General features: G+C 37.8%; 1 protein-coding gene across 1 annotated transcript in view; it reads right to left on the bottom strand.

Moving 5' to 3' along the window:
- frem2b (FRAS1 related extracellular matrix 2b) overlaps positions 1-20,820 on the bottom strand; it is a gene marked incomplete at its 5' end in the record, with an annotated part of 50,939 nt that overhangs the window by 7,050 nt on the left and 23,069 nt on the right. The window contains 14 exons of the mRNA XM_079246985.1: positions 25-356; positions 600-731; positions 896-1,199; positions 1,454-1,609; positions 1,734-1,864; positions 1,985-2,167; positions 2,421-2,585; positions 2,695-2,892; positions 3,002-3,211; positions 4,089-4,238; positions 12,823-13,074; positions 13,601-13,726; positions 16,278-16,508; positions 19,086-19,232. Of these exons, the coding sequence (XP_079103111.1) occupies positions 25-356; positions 600-731; positions 896-1,199; positions 1,454-1,609; positions 1,734-1,864; positions 1,985-2,167; positions 2,421-2,585; positions 2,695-2,892; positions 3,002-3,211; positions 4,089-4,238; positions 12,823-13,074; positions 13,601-13,726; positions 16,278-16,508; positions 19,086-19,232 (2,717 nt within the window). The remainder of the gene's footprint in view (positions 1-24; positions 357-599; positions 732-895; positions 1,200-1,453; positions 1,610-1,733; positions 1,865-1,984; positions 2,168-2,420; positions 2,586-2,694; positions 2,893-3,001; positions 3,212-4,088; positions 4,239-12,822; positions 13,075-13,600; positions 13,727-16,277; positions 16,509-19,085; positions 19,233-20,820) is intronic.

Here is a 20,820-nt window from a genome sequence, read left to right as displayed (position 1 = left end):
TGGCTCAAAGGTAGAGCTGTTTACCTGTCCGTCAGTACCAATGGTGCCTCCACAGTCGCTGAGCAGCTCAGACATGTCGTAGTAGCTTGTGAATTCCCATAAACAAGCCTCCAAGTTGAGGTTTCTATAGAATCGTAGTGCATTAGATCCCCTGAGGGATGTGCTGTACTGGTAAGGCGCAGTCTCGCCAATCACTTCAGGATTCTTTGTGGCTTCAGTAAGAAAGCCAAAACGGGTCTTGACCTCAGTGTAGTCTAACAAATTGGAGCAGCGATGATGGCCAACGCGGGTGCCGTCAGGGCTCAGTGTGAGTTCAAAGTTAGACAAGGGTCGTGTAGACACTACAGGCAACATTCCTGTGGGAGGATACAAACAGTAGATAAAAATGGAAATGAAGGACTCCTATATTAGCAAAAAATAGTTTAACAACTAAAACATCTACTTATTTCAAGAGTTTGGCTGACTGGTTATGTTTTGAAGTCATATGGAACCAACATTAAATCTTACAAGACTGGGAGGGCTTCGAAGTGACCAATCTGCCTCCATGTTCAGAGATAAAAAAAGTATTCAAAAATTTAAGTGTGCTATTTAATTCTCACCGTCAATATGAGGCATGGTGACAATTAGTTTGATGAGGTTTGGGTGGTCTGTGTCCTCTGTTCCACTGTATCGCAGCTTGGCAGAAAAGGGCTCGGCCCCCACTGTGCCTGCAACACGAGGCTGACACATTCCTGTAACCAGACCAAAAAAACAAACCATACAAATTCAGTTTTCTGTCAGAATAAGGGCAAACACTACTGAAGTGGGAGAAAAAAAAATCTCCTACCCAGCAGCTATGTATATAATGAGCAATGACAGACAAAATAGTTGAAGCGAGGACATGGGCTAAACTCACCCTCATCTGTGCTGATTGACACTATGGGGCTAGAGAGTTCTAGACCTTCATCCCCATTAGAGTTCACTGCCCTTGCAGCACACTGGACTCTGGAGCCAGCCTGGAAATAGACTGAGTCCAAAGTTATGAGTTTTGAGGAGGTGAAGAAAGTGTCAAAGTCGATTTCTCTCATCGGACTGGTGACGCCATCTGGGCCAGTGGGGGCACTAACGAGCCAACGATATCGAGTAAGTGTGTTGTTGATGGCCTCGCTTACACAGATGGAGCCTGTTTTGTCATAGTCTGGATACTTGGGGTTACAAGCCTGGATAGGATCAAATAAAATACATTTGTGAGTAAAATGCACACAAACTCAGAATTACACCTGTTTATTAAAAATACCCCTTAAAAGGAATCAATAGTAAATGAAAGTATGCACATGTGCTGCACCTTATTACTTGTTTTAAACTTAAATGTGGCGCTCATCTTTTTTTTTATTTATTTTTTTTTTTATTCATTAATGACTGATAAGCAAGAAGAATTTATTGGTTAGCCTTTTGTTTATTTGTCAAAACTTACAGTAACACAAATGACAGGGTATCCGGCCACAGGCAGAGAGTCCCTGGCTCTATCGATGTCATCATAATGAAACAAAGAAACCACTCTGGGCACTGAGGGAAATGTCACATCTGCCATGCTGTTGGTTTCCTCAATATAAATGATGGCTTTGTTCGTCTGATGATTGACAAACAAGTGCAATTAAGAACATGTTAAAGGGGATCAAACTTATTTATAATGTAACATCCGGCTGGTTATACACTTGAAAGGTAAATGATATACAAAAATGCTTAATGCTGACCTTTGTTTCTGCCACCATGTTTTCATCGGGCTTCAGGTGGACAGTGAAGGCTTCTCTCATTTCTCTGACACCGTCATATAAAATTTCTACTTCCACATAATGCTCTGTGTCACCCTGTCTGAACACAATTTCTGCACAGAAAAAAAGAGACATAATTACTGTTCACTGTTCAATTTTTCTTTTTTTCTTTTTTTTAGCAAATTTCAGGTGGTCAGTGGTCATTGAAAAAGGAGACTGGCCAAACTATTTACCCTCAGATATGGGATGGTAGTCCTCTCCAGAAGTAGCAGATCCATCTTTGGTATGAACTCGAACAACGGAGACCTTGGAGGTGTCTCCAACACGTAATACTGGAATCTTCACCACAAAGACTTCCCCGTTTTCCTTCGGCTCATTGACATTGAATCTAGCCTTTCCAAAACTAATAACAGGCCCTGCAAAAGCATGTTATATCATTTTCATCTTACTGATGAATTATAAAACATTGCAAAAACACAACACAATGTATTGCAGCTGCAACGGGTGCCACTTTGAATCTGCTACCACCATCTGGTTATATTAGAAACCATATAGTAGATCTGATCAAATTTGAAAAAATTTATAATTTTACTGAAATGATCGACATGATGACTTTAAGCAGAGTGATTTTAACTATCAATAAATGACAAGAAAGCAAAGCACTCTCACTGTCAGCGTCATCTTTTATCTTGATGAGTGTTTCATTCTGCTTTCCAACTGATGCTCCAAATGGGGAGTCACTCTTTGGGCTTCCCAGCACAAGACGAAGCTCTTCCTCCTCCTCATGTTCTGAGTCATCAACCAGCACCAGTACACAAGGCTTTTCAACTTCCCCTGTAAAATAGAAAGTAATGTACAACTGGTGTAGGCTCCTGCATAAATCCTAGCATATGGAGGGATACACAAACAAAACAAAAGGATGTGTAAGGTTTTGCCACAACACCTGGTAAGAAAGTAATAATGGAAGCATCTGTGTTGGGCCTCTCAATGAAATCCATCATGACTTGGGCTGTGCTTTGTCTGCTGTAACAGCGCACTGTAGACTTGTAGCTAATATCACCACTACGGTACACAGTAGCTGAGATCTGGCCAGAGTTTTCCTTGCCCACATAGACAGCATCCCGGAATTGCACCTTTGGCACTGAAACAAAATTATTTTCAAAAAGTAAAAACAAAAAGTTAATCAGAAATTGCAAAGAACCGTTCAATAATTTAAACCTGTTTTAATAGCAACCAAGATTTTCTCTCACAGTCAGAAACCGAGTCATTGATGAGGATTAAAGTTTTGCTTGGCTCTCCAAGGATCCCATTCATAGGCATTCGTAGTACCAGTTCAAACTTTTCTGGGCCCTCTAGTACCGGCTGACCAAGATCATCCAGGATGGTCACGCGAAACATTTGCATAGTGACCCCTGGTGCAAAGTCCAGATTCCGGCTGATCCCCACATAATCCACACCAGCTGCAACACAACAAAATATAGGTCAGGCATTTTGGATATAATGTGTTTTAAAGAGTGTTTACAGGAGTGTTTATAGTGGCTATAATCCCCCACAGACTACTTAGCTTGATCATATTTTGACAGCAGTTTTCCTGCTACTTCACAAATGATCCGTGAATGTCATGCAGTAAGCAAGATAAAGAGTCATATCCTGCGTGCTGACAAAATATTTCATCACACTGTCGATAACCATGAACAGTTGGGATTGTTTCATGATTAAAGGAGCACTGAAAGAGAGTGGACATTTCCCTGAGCACAAACAGGTTCTTCATTTACCATTCTTTGAAAGGTTTTTGAATTGGGAGCTCAACCTTCGCCTGAAGGCCTTTTCACGTATTTATGACCCAGATATAAGTGAAGTTGAATTTCTATCACGCTGAATATGATTAGTTGCTAGTTGTGTTTGCAGTTGAAGCACAGGTAGGAGAGGAGCAAGAATCTCTGGAAGAGGAGATGATTGCCTGGGGGCAGGAGATAATAAAAGCTGTAGGGAAGGCTTGAGGAAACAGTAAGTCTTTAAATTCCAGGAGTTTGCCAACATGCAGAATAATTAGTATGCATTCCTCAAACTTTAGGTGCAGTCAGACTGCCATCAATGTGTAGATCCAGTCCTTATGTGGCACGGTCTCACAGTCATGGCTTCTCTTCCCCTAAACTAAAACTATGTTTACATTCCCCAGGTCATCCACTCAACATATCCATTGTGGGAATCTTCTTGCACAGTTGAGCTTTGGAATACAAAGACTGGCAGGAAGATTACTTAAGCCTATTGTCTTGTGTGGTTTACATTTATCTAAGCATGACCTGTGAGAGAAGTATGTTTATGATGGAATCCTACCCTCAGCTGAGACAGGATCCGTCTTTTTGGAGCGCACTGTGACAGTTCCTCCTTTAGAAAGATCAGTCCCTGTCCTCCACACCTTCACCTCAACAAAGCCATCGCTCTCATCGACGTGATATTCTGTATTGTCGAAGTAGAAAACTGGATCTGAGGGGGAAAAAGAAAAACAGCAGAGGAAGAAAAACAGATGAAGAAAAGAACACAGGAGGATGACATTCATAACACACAACAGGAAATTTGAATGCTTGACGTAATTGCAGAGCTGAATCTTTAATAGCTACCATACTCTTACAGATTATCCCTAATTACAGGAAAGATGAAGCATCATTTCCATGGAATCAGCAGCAGGTAGTCAGCGCTGTAATTTTAGACCTCAAAAAGTTCTTTCTCACTTCCTGGCACAATGTTCTGGGGGTATTTCTAGAACTGCAACAAGGATTAATAGACAAATAAAACAAGCCCTAGGCAAAATTGAATTCCTGGTTCTATTCTGGATGAGCCTGATGGTGGAGCTGACTTTGATAGTGATGGGTCTAAGAGGCAGACAGGAGGCCTGACAGGAGGTCTGGAAAGTGTAAAGTTTGAAGTGCCAGCCAGGGCCTGCCTGACTGCAATTAGCGTTTCTAAGAGCTAAGATTCCACTGCAGCCGAACTCACCCATTGATATATTTAACCTGTAAAGAGCCTTTCTTTGTTCAAATATGTCCATCATGTTATGTTGCTTCTGAAATGGTTGTTTACAATGAATTTAGTAAGTTAAACACCTAAAAAAGCACAAGTTAAAACCAATTCAGGATGTGATCCAACAACAGCTAATTTCATGATGCCTGTTTATATAAATGAATGGTACTATAAACTGCAAAAAAAAAAAAACTGGACTGAATGTGTTGTGTTTTTTTAAAACAGCTGTGACCAAATAGTGAATTAATCAAATGAATGATGATGGCCATGGGCACAGTTGTTGTTTCCATGACAATGGATATCAGCACCTACGAGACAGTGCTTAGCTGTTTTCTCATCACACAGCATGGGGCAACATGGAAAATATGGTACCGAGAGATAAATGCACTAAAACAAATCCATTCTGATGACTGTGTTATCTGGTGAAACCAAACAACAGGGACAAAAAGAGGAGACAGAAACAATGATTAATCATCAGCCAAAAGTGTTGTTCGCCATAAATCCTGGCCAGGACAAAAAATTGTTATCACACGCTATTCAATAATTCTGATTCAGTAAGTAATCTGGGTCTTGAGATGACACTGCATATTTCAATGCTATCTGCTTTAACTATAACAGCTTGATACCATGAAGAAAGTACAAGTTCTACAAGGAAAAAAATAAACATTTTATGCAAATTCTTAAGAGTTTGTAATTCTAAACAAAGCCATATACTATATGCAGTTGAAATAGTGCTACTTCTAAGTTCAACCAAGGGGCAGAAAACTTTTGTGCTTTAATCTGTCATAAGAGGATGCCTGGGACAATAAGTGCGGCACCAAGAGGCCTGCAGCTGCCAGAATTTCTCCCCAGCAAAAAAAAAACTAAACAAAGATGGTTTTGGCTGCCTGCACTGAGTCTACCTGGAGGAGTAATAAGATCTACAAGACTGAGGTTGGCAGCCAGGGCCTGTTGTACGAGTCCAGTAATCAGATAAGGTCTGTGCAGCAGGCAAACAGAGAGCTTCAAAGTCCTTAGACCCATTAACTGAAAGCTAAACCACTAGCACTATCAGATCAGCAGCAGTCTTCAACGCCACAAAGTATATCTACGATTATGTGGATGTAAGTGCAGAAGATCCAATTTTGGACCAAAGTTGTATGGTGTATACTTACATTCATCAAACTAACAAAAAATAGAAAAATAAATGGATTTATTAATGCATAGCTTGCATTTTCTCAGCTGCATATCAGGCCTCTTTACCTTAACTCATTTTAGCTGGTCTTCCATAAAAAATAACTTTCATTCATTTTCTGTACCTGATTATTCCAATTAAGAGTCACAGGAAGCTGTTATCATAGAAAGTTCAGGTACATCGGGTGAGAGAACTCACTCTCACAAAGGCCACATACAAATGCTCTACTTTGCTATGACGACAGCGCTAACCGCTACTGCATCATGCAGCCCTAAATGTTAACTTTCACAGTGAAAGAACACCGTCATGTGGCAAATATGTTGGTCTCTTTATTTTGCAATGCACTTGAATAGAAATGTGTAGAAGAAAACCTTTTATGTTTACATTTGTGAATATAAAATAAAGGACACGACATGAGGAGAGACACAGACTTCCCTGGGGAACTATTATACTCCCACTGACAGCTTGATTTCACTTGAACTTTACATGACATTCCCGCAGTGCTGAGCGTGGCTTCACTAATGGTGGGATTCAATTGAGCTCTGGCAAATGCTTTCTGCCCACTGCAAGACAGACAATTTTCTCCCTTAAAAAGTTCAAGAAGCTTCATATTCAATACAAAAAAGCAAAGCATTTTAGCATGTAATTTTCAAACATTTTAAGACTGCCGTTTCAAGTCAGCACTTTTTTGTTTCAGTGCTGCGGACATCTGTTTATATCAGAGAGAATGGGAATCCAGGTGAGACATAATGACAGTGTCGGCAAGTTTCCCCTCAATTCATGCTGCCCATCCTTAAAGCTGCTCATAATCATACCTTTAAAGCCGGAGTGAAATTTACAGGCAAGTGACACAAGACTATAAACAGACCAGCCAAGTCCTGTTGTACAAGCATTCTCTTGTCTTTCAGTTTAAACCACTAAAATATTTCCCCGGATGCAGAGTCAATATTAAACAGCAATTACCGCTGCATGAAAGGACAAGTTTCTTCAAACCCATTGCAGGCAGAAAGCAGAGTGGAAATTGTAGGGATGTGGCAGCTTGACGGTCTGCCACTGAGAAAATAGCAGGTATTCTAAGGATTGCAGCTGTTGGCGATAATGTAGAATGCACACACAGCTTGTAAACTTTATGAAGTTTCAGCAGGAAGATTAAAAAGCATAGAAGCGTAATTCAGGAGCCAGGCGAAAAAAAAAAGATGTTCACAAGCTTATCTGCTAATTACTTACACTAATTAACTGGACACTTTCCATACATGTCCAACATACATTTTTGTAGGTATTTGTATTTTTTTGTTTGTTTTTCATGCTTTCAGTGTTCTTGTTCCTGGTAAAATGTGCACAAAAAAGATAAGTTGCCACGGATTAGGACATAATGAATAAACTGTAAAATGCATTTTAAGTCCAAATTTTATCTTATAATAATTTCTTTTACACCTAAATATCTTCATAAAAATGATCAATAAAAATAAACATCAAAATACAAATTTCAACCCTCTTTTTAATCTCCTCTAGGGAGGTTATGTTTGTGTACGCATTCATCTGTCTACACAAAAACAAAGTTTTGTGGGTTTTTTTCCCTGAGAATGGGACTTAATGAGATATCATTCAGTTTTGAAAGTGATCTCAAAGCAATTATTGACACAGGAATTGTTAAAAGGATCCTTTCCCACTGTGAGTTAGAGAAAGGAGTGTAACAAAGTTGCTATGTTTTAATAACTATTTGACTATTAATGTTATCATTATTTCAAATGCTAAAGAATTTTTTTTTAGAATCAATTAATCTTTTAGCATAAATAAAATAAATGTAGGTCTATAACGTAAAGTGGGAATCACATTGTGGGTGGAAATGAGCTGCTTGGCAGAAGGGACTTGAGCACTTTCCTTCTACTAATTTGTGTTCCTCCAGATCAAGTGAGAATGGGTCATATTTTCTGGAGGAGGTTAGTTGATATTTTCCCAAAAAACTTAGCAATAAATTTCTGTGTGATATAAGATTCAAAAAGTTTTCATTCCAGCCGAAGCTGATCAGTCTCATTGCTTCTCTGGGTGACTTAGTGTGTTAATTAATGAAATGTCTTCTTTACAGTTATTAGAGGAGATCACTATAGTTTATGTTGGAGGAAAACCTGAAGACTTTAAGCATTTAGCATCCAATTAACTGTCAGATGCAATAAAAACATATCTAATGTCTAACTGGAAGACTGTGTAGACGAGTAAAGAGCACAAACATAAGTGATCTGCATCTAATTTTACTATATATATATATATATATATATATATATATATATATATATATATATATATATATATATATATATATATATATATATATATATATATATATATACATATATATATATATATATATATATGTATGTGTATGTATATATATATATATATATATATATATATGTATATATATGTATATATATAGATATAGATATATCTATATATATATAGATATATATATAGATATAGATATATATACATATAGATATATATATATATATATAGATATATAAATATATATGTATATATAACTGAAATGAATCTTTGTGTAATCATCAGCATGCATTTGAAGAAGCATTTGAGCCTACAGATTCTGCACAGGAGCTGAAAACTCTCCTGGGGAATTCCAGTATAGACATCTCAGGTGGGGCCCAGGTGCTTGGCCATGCACAAACTCATATACAGCGCAGCAGCTGACAGCTATTCTTAAAGAGGGATGACCAAGAAAGATGTGATGCCCCCGTTTACTTAAATATCCATATGTGTACTTAAGGAACAGAACCTGAATTACATTCTTGAATTAAACCAGAGCAGCTGAAGTAAAAGTGGGAATGAATTTCCTGCCGATTCCATTTTCTTTCATATATAAAATCAGTCTGGCTTGCCTCACAGCTATTTACTGTTTACCTCAGCATCAGCGCTCAAGCTTTTTCATTATCACCAGCTTCAGAGAGACATGAAGTTTGACATTGCTGCATGTCCTCTCTTCGTTTTGCATTTAGCATTATTTCATTTTCTGTATCCATGTCATCCTGACCAGGGTCATGTAGGATTAGGATCTGAACGGGATACTCACTGCCATGCTCGATTAAGCATGCATTTTAAATAATTTGTTACAAATTAAAAATGAAAAACCTGGCCAATTACTCAACACCAAGTTGCCATAGCCGGCAAGCAGGTTTGAACCTTTATACTTTTACTGTGAGAATAACAACCAATGTACCATCCCATACAAGCAGCATCCAGCACCAAATCTTACAATTAGACTTTGATATGCCTTCTTTCCGATATATTGTATGTGAATATGTACATTTTGTGTTTATATTTGGGCAAAGGTCATCAGTATAATGCAAGTTACTAGTTTCAGTATGATAAAGGACCAATTATATTTGAGATTTTAAGACAGAAGTATTTCACAAACACTACTTGATGCACAAAATGGATAGTTTTGCATGAGGCGGATGTGATCTGACAGCTCACATCCATGTGGCTTTGACTGGAATTCATCTGCACGACAAACAAATCCTTATTACAGTTAAAGTAGAAATAGGCCTGAGTATATTAAGTTAATGTTGCTTGTTCATCAGATTTAGGTTGATTCTATTCATTGCTGAGTTCTTTTAATAGTGATCAGTAAGGATGATTTCATGAAATCATGGCATGCCTGAAAGTCTTAAATCTGTTGGGTGAAAATACTTCTAAATTTATTCTATAATGAGCTGAGCTTTAAAGCTATAAAAAAAAGTGTTTACTCAGGCAAGTAAACGTTATTAGACACAAATGCTGACTCTCCATAAAGCAAAAATTAATTTTCTCCACAGCTCTTTAAAACTACAGAAATGCACTAACATGAACATGCTGTTTATTGCTATTTGAGCTCCACTGGAAGATTAATTTTTTCAACCATTAATCTTTTGACTTTGTTTTTGTGACACCACTCTCGCAGTTCCTCTTAAATTGGCTTATCTTATTAAATATTTTTTATCTGTTATAACATCCTTAATCTTAATTTTAAGACTAAATTACAAGATGGTATGACAGTATGTGATTAAGCCAGATAGACATGGGAGAAAATAGTCAATTGTGTCTCCAATGCACATGTTGCTGACTTGAGCTATTAGAATCATGAATAAACGACTTTACAGTATAATTTTATCTGCAATGGAAAAGTAATTGCTTGTAATTGCTTTAGAAAGCTAAATGTTGTAAGAACTGATTGAGTCCTAGCAGCTGTTTGGGCAGCTGTTAGGGGCCAGTGAGTGTCAAAAAGCCCTGTGGTCATTCTCAGGTTACACAAGACACAGATTTAAGATCAAGATTTGGCAAATGTCACTTCCTCAGAACCTGATGCAGGTCAAGTTAATACTTAAAGTGTTTCTACCTCAGATCCCACCTGAACAGAAAGGGAAAATAGCCAGTAACATGGCTTGATCATTGTATATAAATATAAATACATACACTACTCACAAAAAGTTAGGGATATTTGGCTTTCAGGTGAAATTTATGGAAAATGCAATATGTTCATGCTACAGTGATATAATATCATAAAAGTAAGACATTTAAGTAGAAGGATGCACTACTGATTTCCTTATCTCAAAAATTTCATTCAACACAAAAGGTAACAACAATGGTAGTTACACCACAACAAAAAATTTGAACGTCTCAATATCTCGTCATGTGTCCTTGAGCATCAATTACAGCTTGACAACGACGTCTCATGCTGTTCACAAGGCAACTTATTGCCTGCTGAGGCATGGCATCCCACTCTTCTTGAAGGGCAGCCCTCAGGTCATTGAGGTTCTGGGGTGCAGGGTTTCGAGCCTCTACACGACGGCTCAGCTGATCCCACAGGTTTTCAATGGGATTCAGGTCTGGAGAGAGTGCAGGCCGTTCCATTTGAGGTACACCAGTCTCCAACAGCCGTTCCCTGATGATGCGGCCTCGATGAGCAGGAGCATTGTCGTCCATGAAGATGAAATTAGGCCTGTGCTGTTCATGTAGGGGCACAATCACTGGATTAATGATGTTATTCAGGTAGTATGGGCTTGTCACTGTACCATTCACACAGTGTAGGGCAGTTCTGTACCAAGTGGACACCCCTGCCCTCACTGTAACACTGCCACCACCAAAAGCTCGCCTGGTGACAACAGTGGCTGATGCATAGCGCTCTCCCTGACGTCTCCAACATCGTTGCCGGCCATCATTTCTGCTCAGTGTGAATCGACTTTCATCAGAGAACAGCACTGAGGCCCACTGGTTCCTCGTCCAGCGTAAATGCTCCCTGGCCCATGCAAGACGATGATGCCTGTGCCTGGTGGTGTGGTCAGGTACCCGTGCAGGTCGTCTAGCACGCAGATCACGCTGATGGAAACGGTTTCGAATGGTCTGACGTGACACTTGGGTGCCTCTCACCTCTCTTAAACGTGCCTGGAGTTGAGTGGCATTCATCATCCGGTTTCTCAGGGCAGCATTCACAATGTAGCGGTCATCAGCACGGGATGTGGCCAAAGGACGTCCACTTCTAGGCCTTTCTGTGACTCTTCCAGTCTCTCCATATCTCTGTTGCAACCTGCTGATGACACTCTGTGACACTCCAAGCTCAGTGGCCACTTCTGTCTGAGAACGTCCTGTTTGAAGCATCGCAATGGCAAGGGACTGTTGTTCCATTGTTAGGTGTCGTCTTGGTCTCATGATGTCAAAATGTGAACAGCATGATGAGGACAACTGTTTAAACACCAGCTCTAATTGAACCAGGACATTTATTGGTCAATTCAAGGATCACACACCTGCCGTGATTTTTGCCGTTAAGCTCCTTGTTAGAGAACAGCAACTTGTGCAAAATTTATTGAAACATTTAACAGTTGGACATGTGCATTTAAAAGCTTAGAGAAGATCACATTAAGTTCACCTGTACAGGTTTGAATGCATTTTAGGCTTGTTGTGAAATTTCACCCAAAAGCTGAATATCCCTAACTTTTTGTGAGTAGTGTATGTAAAATAAAAACTGGTTCTGAGGCTTCAACACTACATTGATAGGAAAGTTTTGTAACTTTGGTCACAATCTTAAATAAAAGAGAAAAATAACACAACTAAAAGGATTGTTAATTTTTATGTGCATAGAGAGCTTTATGAGCTTTTATTGTAATATGAAATAAACATCTCTCAAGATTTGAACTAATCAGAAAAGTTAAAATACTAAGGCTGCCATATTTGAGGGGCATATGGTAAAGGGATTTAATCATGTTAAGGACTTCCCAACTGCCTGAACAATAGAACAATTATAAGAAAATAAGATTTATTTAGCTGTGCATGGAAAAAATATACAGTTTGCAATCAAGCCAGGTTTTTTGCTCAGCTGTTCTCCACTTGCAATCACAGTCTTCACTGTAGAGCGGTGCTTCTAGAGATTGTCAGCGTGATAGGGAAGTGAGGAGAGGTCGCTGGGTGTTGGGAACAAAGAGGCGTCAGGAAGTCATGGGAGACTATCAGCCTTTCAGTCTGATCCTGCAGATAAGAGATAAACTCTCTGCCTTCAGGAAGGACGGCTGCACATACAAATGCTTTTTGACCCTGGTATGAAAAAGCAAACAAAGACCCACAATTCCCATTTGCACCAACAAGTTTTCTGGATGCACACAAGCCGATTCTATTCCTTTAGGAAAACTTTTTCAAAATGAACAGACTCCTAAAATTCAGGTGTGGTAAGAAGCCTCTGTAAAAGAAATTCAGTCTTTCTGATTACTTAAATCAGAATAAAATGGAGAAAAGAACAAAATATTACAATGTGAAACAACAATCAAAGCTTTATAATTTCTTAGCCTGATTGCATGCCATTGCACACTTACAATCAGTGTAACAGCTTCTTACCGTCATCCATATCTGGAATGATGATTATTCTGGCTGTGGGGAATTCTAAGCCCAGGCGGCCCCCCATGGGCATGCTGAGGGTGACATTGAAACTTTCCTCATCTTCATACAATGAGTCATCAATGATCACAACCCGGCAGGATTTCTCTATCTCGCCTTTGTCAAAGCGAAGGATGCTGTGATGGTCCTCAGGCCTGGATATATAATCGGAGTAGGACAGCACTGTGGTGGGGACAGTGCCTGTGGCCGATACTGAGGGGACAAAAAACCAAGTTAACAGAAAACAAAGTTAATGATAAAACCTGTATGACTATACTGATTAAGACTTCCTGTTAATATTTCTTATTCTGAACAAACAAAACAAGACAAACAAAAATCAAATCTCAATTCACTAACATGTAATTTTTAATTAAAAAGAATAAAATAAATAATAATAAATAAATGTGCTTACTTTTTTCTTTACATGCATCTCACCTGCTCCTTGTGAGAAAACTTACACCTTTATTTGAGATGTGATAATGTAACACTTTTAGATACAGAGCTGACAGGACTAGACCAGAATTAACACTAGTTTTTTTTTTTTTTTTTTTTCTTCTTCAATATGCCTCCATCATCTGCTCTGAATGCCAGTCAGACAAATTGAGCCTTTGTGAGATTGTCACAGAAAATGAGTATGAAAGTACTGAGATCTGTCAACTTCGCAGGGCAGAGCTAGCTAATTAACTTCAGAAACAGCTCATCGTCTACATTTCAGCACATGCAGGAGTTTCTGTCTCACCTTGCTGGGTGTAGCATATGACCATGAGCTCTTGACTGACATCTCCACTTCTGCGTACAGGTATAAGCAGCTCACCAATGTCCTCCTCTATGTTGTATATGGCCGATGGTATAAAGACTGTTGATTCTGTGTGGAAAAAAAAAGTTCAGTATTATTCTAAATTTGATCTGAGTTCCTGTATTTGGACATCTTGTGTTAATAGGATTTAAATCGATAAATTAATGTGAAATTAAGTGTACTTAACTAAAAACGGAAAAGTTTCAGAATATTGTATCATACCTATTTTGTACTTCAAAAACCTATCATTTGCAAGCTTGCGTGCTAAGAACCCTGACAGCTCGTGGTACAACTCTGTGGTTGGGCTTCCATTTCATCATTATCATAAGAGGCGCACTGCTGCTTTTGACCTGGCAGTTGAAACAGATGGATATGGAAAAATGCTCACTGTTTCTGCTCTGTGATATGAAAATCAGTGATAAAATGTCTGAGGAAAATCAAATGTGTGCAGACAAATCTGTATCTCTCTTTGTTTAATTCAAGTTTATTATTTTTTTATTTGTGCTTTAACAAAGATGTGTTTTAATTATGTTACGAGTTAAACCACCTATTTCCTCTTCTTCCTCTGCCATTTCCCTGTTTCTCAATCTTTTTTGACATTTAAAAAGTTAAAGAACCTGCAAGATTTTATCAAGAAATTTCTCTAAGATGAGAATTACATTTTGTATTCTTCTCAGTGACCATTATTAACAATATGCTGGTGAGTCAACAAAACTTGACTTGTCCTTTTCTATCTATAAATAAATATTGCATCGGACATTATAGCTACTAACTGCATAATATTTTTAATGGCAGTTGTCCCCAGCCTGTGCTAATTTAGTCAGTCTAAAATAAGATAATTTACCCTGAGATATTTATGATGGCAACCCTTTAGCTATTTGATTATGCTACTCTAAGAAAAGGGAACCACAACATACATTTTCATGAGTGTTCCAAGTTTATTTGACCTTGACAGGCCAAAATATCTTCTAACTTTAGAAAACATAAACAGAGTAATGATATGATAGTAAACAGAACTGTGGGACGACACTGTGTGCCCAAGGCTGCAGCGACACAAATAAAATTTCAGATCTTGGCGAAAGATGGCTGACAGTTTTTCTGATTGCCCTCCAGGGACTGGTGTTTTCAGAAACAAGCTCCAGCTAAACGTGCTAATTAGCATACATGCTTTGAAGTAAATACTTTCTTTTCATCCAGTAAAGTCCTTTGAGATCCTTTTTTTTTTTTTTTTTTAAATTTCTCAGTTCTGTAGCACTCCAGCTGATTTTAACAGCACCTTTTTACCTGTTCCAGCAATGCGTCTTTCATTTAACCACTGTGAATGTTCCACAAGCCCAACACATTTGGCAAACAGATGTTACAACCGTTTGACCATTTCAGCAATATTTTTTTGAAAGATAACACCAGTCTCACTCTGCTGTCTCTTGTTTTTTTTTAACTTTGCAGAAACATTCAGATTCAAAATGCGTTAGCAATATAATTAATTTGCCTCAAATTCATAGTGCTCTGATGCCCTCAGGCAGGTGACTGATGAATTTTCTTGATCAAACATGATTAACTCAGACATGACCGAGGCTTGGATGTGTGTGTGTGTGTGTGTGTGTGTGTGTGTGTGTGTGTGTGTGTGTGTGTGTGTGTGTGTGTGTGTGGGAGGGGGGTACACAAATTACTGTGATATACAGTTAAAAAGACTTTCAAAGGTTGCTCTTTAAACACATAGTCCTTATCCAGTTTTTTCATGCACTACCTGCCAGATAAAAGGTGTAAAATAAACTTAGAATTGTTGGATGGTTCTGAAAGAAGCAAAGTAATTTTTCATTGCTGTATCGGCTCCCGTTTAACAGATAACTGCACGTACAGTTGCACATGTAACGGCAGGAATGTTTACACTTTGTTTGCACTTTACTAACAAGTTTGACTGCTAAGATTGCACATATCTGCAAATATGTACATAAACTATAATATATATATATATATATATATATATATATATATATATATATATATATATATATATATATATACATATATATATATATATATACATACATATACATATATACATACATATACATATATACATACATATATATATATATATATATATATATATATATATATATATATATATATATATATATATATATATATACATATATATATATATACATATATATATATATATACATACATATACATATATACATACATATATATATATATATATATATATATATATATATATATATATATATATATATATATATATATATATATATATATATATAAAGATTTAAAAAAGCATGCAAAATACAATAGAAATAAACAATCCTTATCATAAGAGGCGCTGTAAATATTCTATGACATAAAGCTGAAACATTTTATTTTCCTATTTATCACAAAGACAAACTTGTGTAATTACAATGTATGTATCTATGTTAATTTTATATAATATATTTATTTATTCTTCAGGAATGGTAATGTATTGGATTATTCACTAACATCCACTGAAGTGGTTCTTTAGAAATTATCTTTATTATTGAACATGCAAGAAAAAAGCTTGTAAACAGATGACCACTATGCACAAAAGGGCTCAAATTTATTGTAATTGCAAACTGACCATCATCTGGGTCCAGGATCTCCACAGTAGCAACCTCTGGGAATTCAAGAGCTGCCATCACTGGCTCAGACAGCACAATCTGGAATGTCTCTGACACCTCATACTCGCTGTCTGACAGGATTCTGACCTTCCAAGTGGCTGTGGTCTGGCCTGGGTTGAACTGCACCTGTTTCTGAGACTTCCCCCGGAAATCTTTGTCCTTTTCTGCACTACCATCCTTTGTTCCAATACCTGAAGAAGGACACAGAAAAAAAAAAAAAAGATTATTATATTTATAATGTTAATATGTATTTTCTATGTGTAAATGCATGGCTTTACATTGTCATATATAGTAAGAAGACACAATTTAACGACTGTGTTTTCCCACTGTAAAACTCAGAAATTTCCTAACATCTACCATACTAGTTTCTGTTCAGTTCAGTTCAGTTTCTGTCTCCAATGTTTCAAATAACTTCGCTGGAAATAAAGCCAATTATCCTTCATGTCAGCCTGGTCTTGGCAGAAGTGGTCCGAGGATGACATGGACTGTCTGACCTTCAGCATGTGAGCTGTTTGATGGAGCTCATAGCTGCCATAGCTGTGACTTTGGCAGGCTTCCTGTTGAGCAAGAGTACTGAAGCCAGTGAAATGTCACACAGCCTCTCTTTTGTCTGTGCTAACTGGCCACACAACATGAATCAGTGTTTAGGTGGTAAAAGAAAAAAAACATGACAACACATTAAAGAGCTATCTTGCAAGATGCCATGAGTGTAAAAATATTATAATTATTTTACATAATGAAACATTAAACATGAAAGCAACTGTAACTTAAAAAAGGGAGAACAAAACATAATCTGGTCAGTAAAGTGAGGAAATACTGAAACATTACTGCACTCCAGTTCTTCACAAGTTTTTCAACAGTTTAGGCATATACTTAAATTCTGAATATATACTTTGATTAAAATAAAAGGGAACCTTGATATGCATGTGCAGATAGAGGCAAAATACCTCCGGACATTCGCACTGAGATAAAACAGTCCCAGAAAGGGCCTGAAAGATCAGCACTCTTCAAAGAGCAGCTCTGAACGTAAAAAGCACAATTTGCTTCTGAATTTTATGCCCCAAACAAGACCTGGATTGAATGGCCCTGATCACAGCAGTCATCCTGGGGATTCATGGTGGGTGGGCTGACTGCAGCCTCCAAACTGGTGCCATCTTCAGTGTGCTGGGCAAGAAAAGATATCCTTGTTTTCATGTGAAGGTACAGACATGAATCCAGATGTGTCCACATCACTGAGTGTTATTTGGGTCTGAGGGCATGCATGTCAGTAAATCTGCATATGAGTGTTTTTTTTTTTTATTTCAAAGATTGCAACATGCTAGTGTTACAGGCTAATAATGACATCAATTTCTATTTAGAAAAGGTTTTAAAAAATATTTATCTCAGCTAGAAATCAAAGAAGAAATATTTCCAAGAAAGTGTAAAGATTTACAATACATTGTGGATCAGTATACAATAAAAGAATTGCTGCCTTGTACTTATTTGGCGTGGTGACAAACAGTTTATATAAAATGTTTCATCGTTGGTGTTCAGAGAAAAGAATATGAATGATTTTTCATTGTTTGTCTAAAGAAAAGCTTTGATGAAACAAAATAGTTCTGGGCTGAAATAAGAATTGCACCTGCCTCTGTCAGCTTCTTGTTATGAACAGAATCCTCCCTGATACATAACAAAAGGGCTGCACAATGAAAAAGTTAAGATTTAGATTTTCAAAGGACAAAACAACAATTTAAAACGAAGAAAAAGCCAAACATGAAAGTCTTTTTTCACTTTGCACTGATCACAGTGCATCCACAGTTGAAAGCAGCACTTCCTTTTATGTTTATGCAGCCATAAATAAATCATATCACTGCTCCAGTACATAAAAACACATGATAATTTTTTGATTATTTGCCTTTTTCTCTTATGCTGTATATTATGTTGTTGTTTGACTTTCAGGGAGAATATTCTGAGAGCATCTCGCAGGCATTTCAAAGTTTTTATTTGTTGTTTCTTTTGTTGCTGCATCTTTTCCACATAGCAACACATAAGCATATTCTACATTTTAGTTTTTGATTCACTCTTTACTGTAATTTTTGAACATTTTCCACTATGGCGGATGAAATCTTGTTCTATATGAATATCTCACTGAGGTAGAGCAGCCACACTACGCTTGTGACTCTGTAAAGGTTAGCAGAATTTTCATATCATCTCAGAGATTTTTCATTAGCCCTGAGGCACTGGGGCATAAAAAGATGGGACATGACAGGGAAGGACATTATCCTTTATGGGATTTGACCTTTAACATCAACCCATTTTAATCGCAACTCATCTCCATTGAAAAATAAATGGCAGCACAAAAATAGGCAATTGCTGCTATAGTGCATATTTCTGCTACTAAACAGCCCTAAGAGTTACAATTATTTTAGTTCTGGCTAGTAAACTGCCTCCACAAACATTTAGTGGCACCTGTATGGACACTAACTTCAGGTGACCTTATGCATGTACTTACACACTCCCTGTGGGATTTTCCTGCGCTATTGTCTGATTGGACCCCAAACACTGGTCAGAGGAGAGAGGCTAAAGGTTATGACCTGTGTGACCCTACTGAGTAGCTGGGTTAGCCTTACCATTGTTTTTAAATATATCAAAGGATATGGTTGTCTATCAATGTGCTGATTTCCCAAACAAAATCATCTTTGTTTCTTTGTTTGAAATTTAGTAATGCAACTGAAAATGTAAAAGTCAAGAATTTCAACTAATACTTGTCACCGTAGAAGAGCACTTACTAACAAAAGACGTCTCTCCAAGGTAGCCACGACGTTTGAGGACCACCTCCAGGAACTTCACCTCCTCATTCACCACGTAGTGTTCCTTTTCCAAAGATATCCAAGCCCAGTTTAACCGAAACTGTTGGTTTCTAAGTTTGTTGCCTCCTGAAAACACAAAAGATGAATGAAATCCTTAAATGATTCTCAAGAATAAATCAAACAGCAAAAGAAAACACAGAAGAGAAATTAAACAGCCTAAACCAGACTTAATAATCCAAATATGCTTTGAAAATGAATGCTACTTTCTGTGTCTGGGCTGGCACAGATATTTAATACCCCTTATTAAAGTGATTTCCTGGATACCTTAAGGACTTGATATTGAGTCCAAACCAGCACTCAGTGGGAGGTATGAGGCATGCAAAGCCTTTATGCAAAAAGAATATGGTTTATGCAATTTAATTGCTTCATTTCTAATTAAGATAAAGGATGTCTGTTTCCTGTCAGAACTGGGTTATTTTATACCTGCCTTTTGAAGTTGCATTCAAAGGCGATAGCTACAAATACCAGAGGGCATGACTGCTACCATGTGGCCATAAAAGCTCAAACCATGTGTATAAACAAGCATCAAACACACAAAGACAACACAGACTCAAACATAAAAAAATGTGAAGATACACACACAGTGACTCATATAGAAATGATGCCACACTTTGATATTATAATTTCCAGAGCAACAGCAGTCGAAATAATAACACCCTGGTTAGCAAAGTCAAAGTACATCTATCAGGCTACATTGTGAGGGCTGCTGGCTGCTGCCTTAATGGATGAACGCAGTGAAATCCAGACTGAGCCACTAAACACCTGTCACTTCTGAAAGAGGTGGAATAAAAGAAAGACTGCCAGAAGGATGCGGGGGCATTGTTTACAGGGTTCAGAGTTGCGGTTGTTTATGTTAGGCACAGCTAAGAGTCTCGACTCGACTCACCCTTGTTGTTATGGTCAGTAAATCTGTCACCTGCCACCGGCCACTTTACTGCATTTGTTTTCTTTCTCTGAAACCTACACACATTCATCCTGGAACTCTTATGTGTGGGGAGGAATGCATATATGACTTTGGGAGTCTGAGTGTGTGTAAGCACAAAAGAAACCTTCTCTGTGCCTGTCCAAACCTTTTGACTTTAAAGTACTAGCACATAAATCCACACAGTGTTGAAATTAGGCTTTAATGCTGTTAACATAACCCCCCCTCGCCCATTTTTTTTTTTTTTTTTAACAGAATACTTTGTCTCCTCCACAAGAACAAGGACAAATAATGCTCTTTCTTCCAACCCTATGGAAAAATGAATGAACCTATCAAGGTACTTTGGATCTTAAACCACATAGAGAATCTGAAGATGATGAAACTGCTTCTGCTGCAGACAAATGTCATGACAACTTGGTTTATCTTCAACATTTATTCAAGGGAGAACAAAGGTGACACACACTGATGTTTCCTATGCTTAAAAATCCAAATTGAATAGAGAGAAGTTTAGACAGAAATGTCAGCTCTAACTGAGTCATAAGGTTGTAGAAACTGTAAGGCTTGAGTCACAATTTCACAATTCTTTCCATCCTGCAAAATATCCATCCATCCATTCTCCTCTGTTTTTCTGGGGTCGGATCGCGGGGGCAGCAACCTAAGCAGGGAAGTCCAGACTTCCCTCTCCCCAGCCACATTTGCCAACTCTGCGCGGGGGGGGGGGGGGGTCGAAAG

The sequence above is a fragment of the Telmatherina bonti genome (genome assembly GCF_933228915.1).
Source record: "Telmatherina bonti genome assembly, chromosome: 9".
Lineage (NCBI taxonomy): Eukaryota > Metazoa > Chordata > Actinopteri > Atheriniformes > Telmatherinidae > Telmatherina > Telmatherina bonti.
Note: the sequence above shows the minus strand (reverse complement) of the source record. Positions and strands in the feature narration are given on the sequence as shown.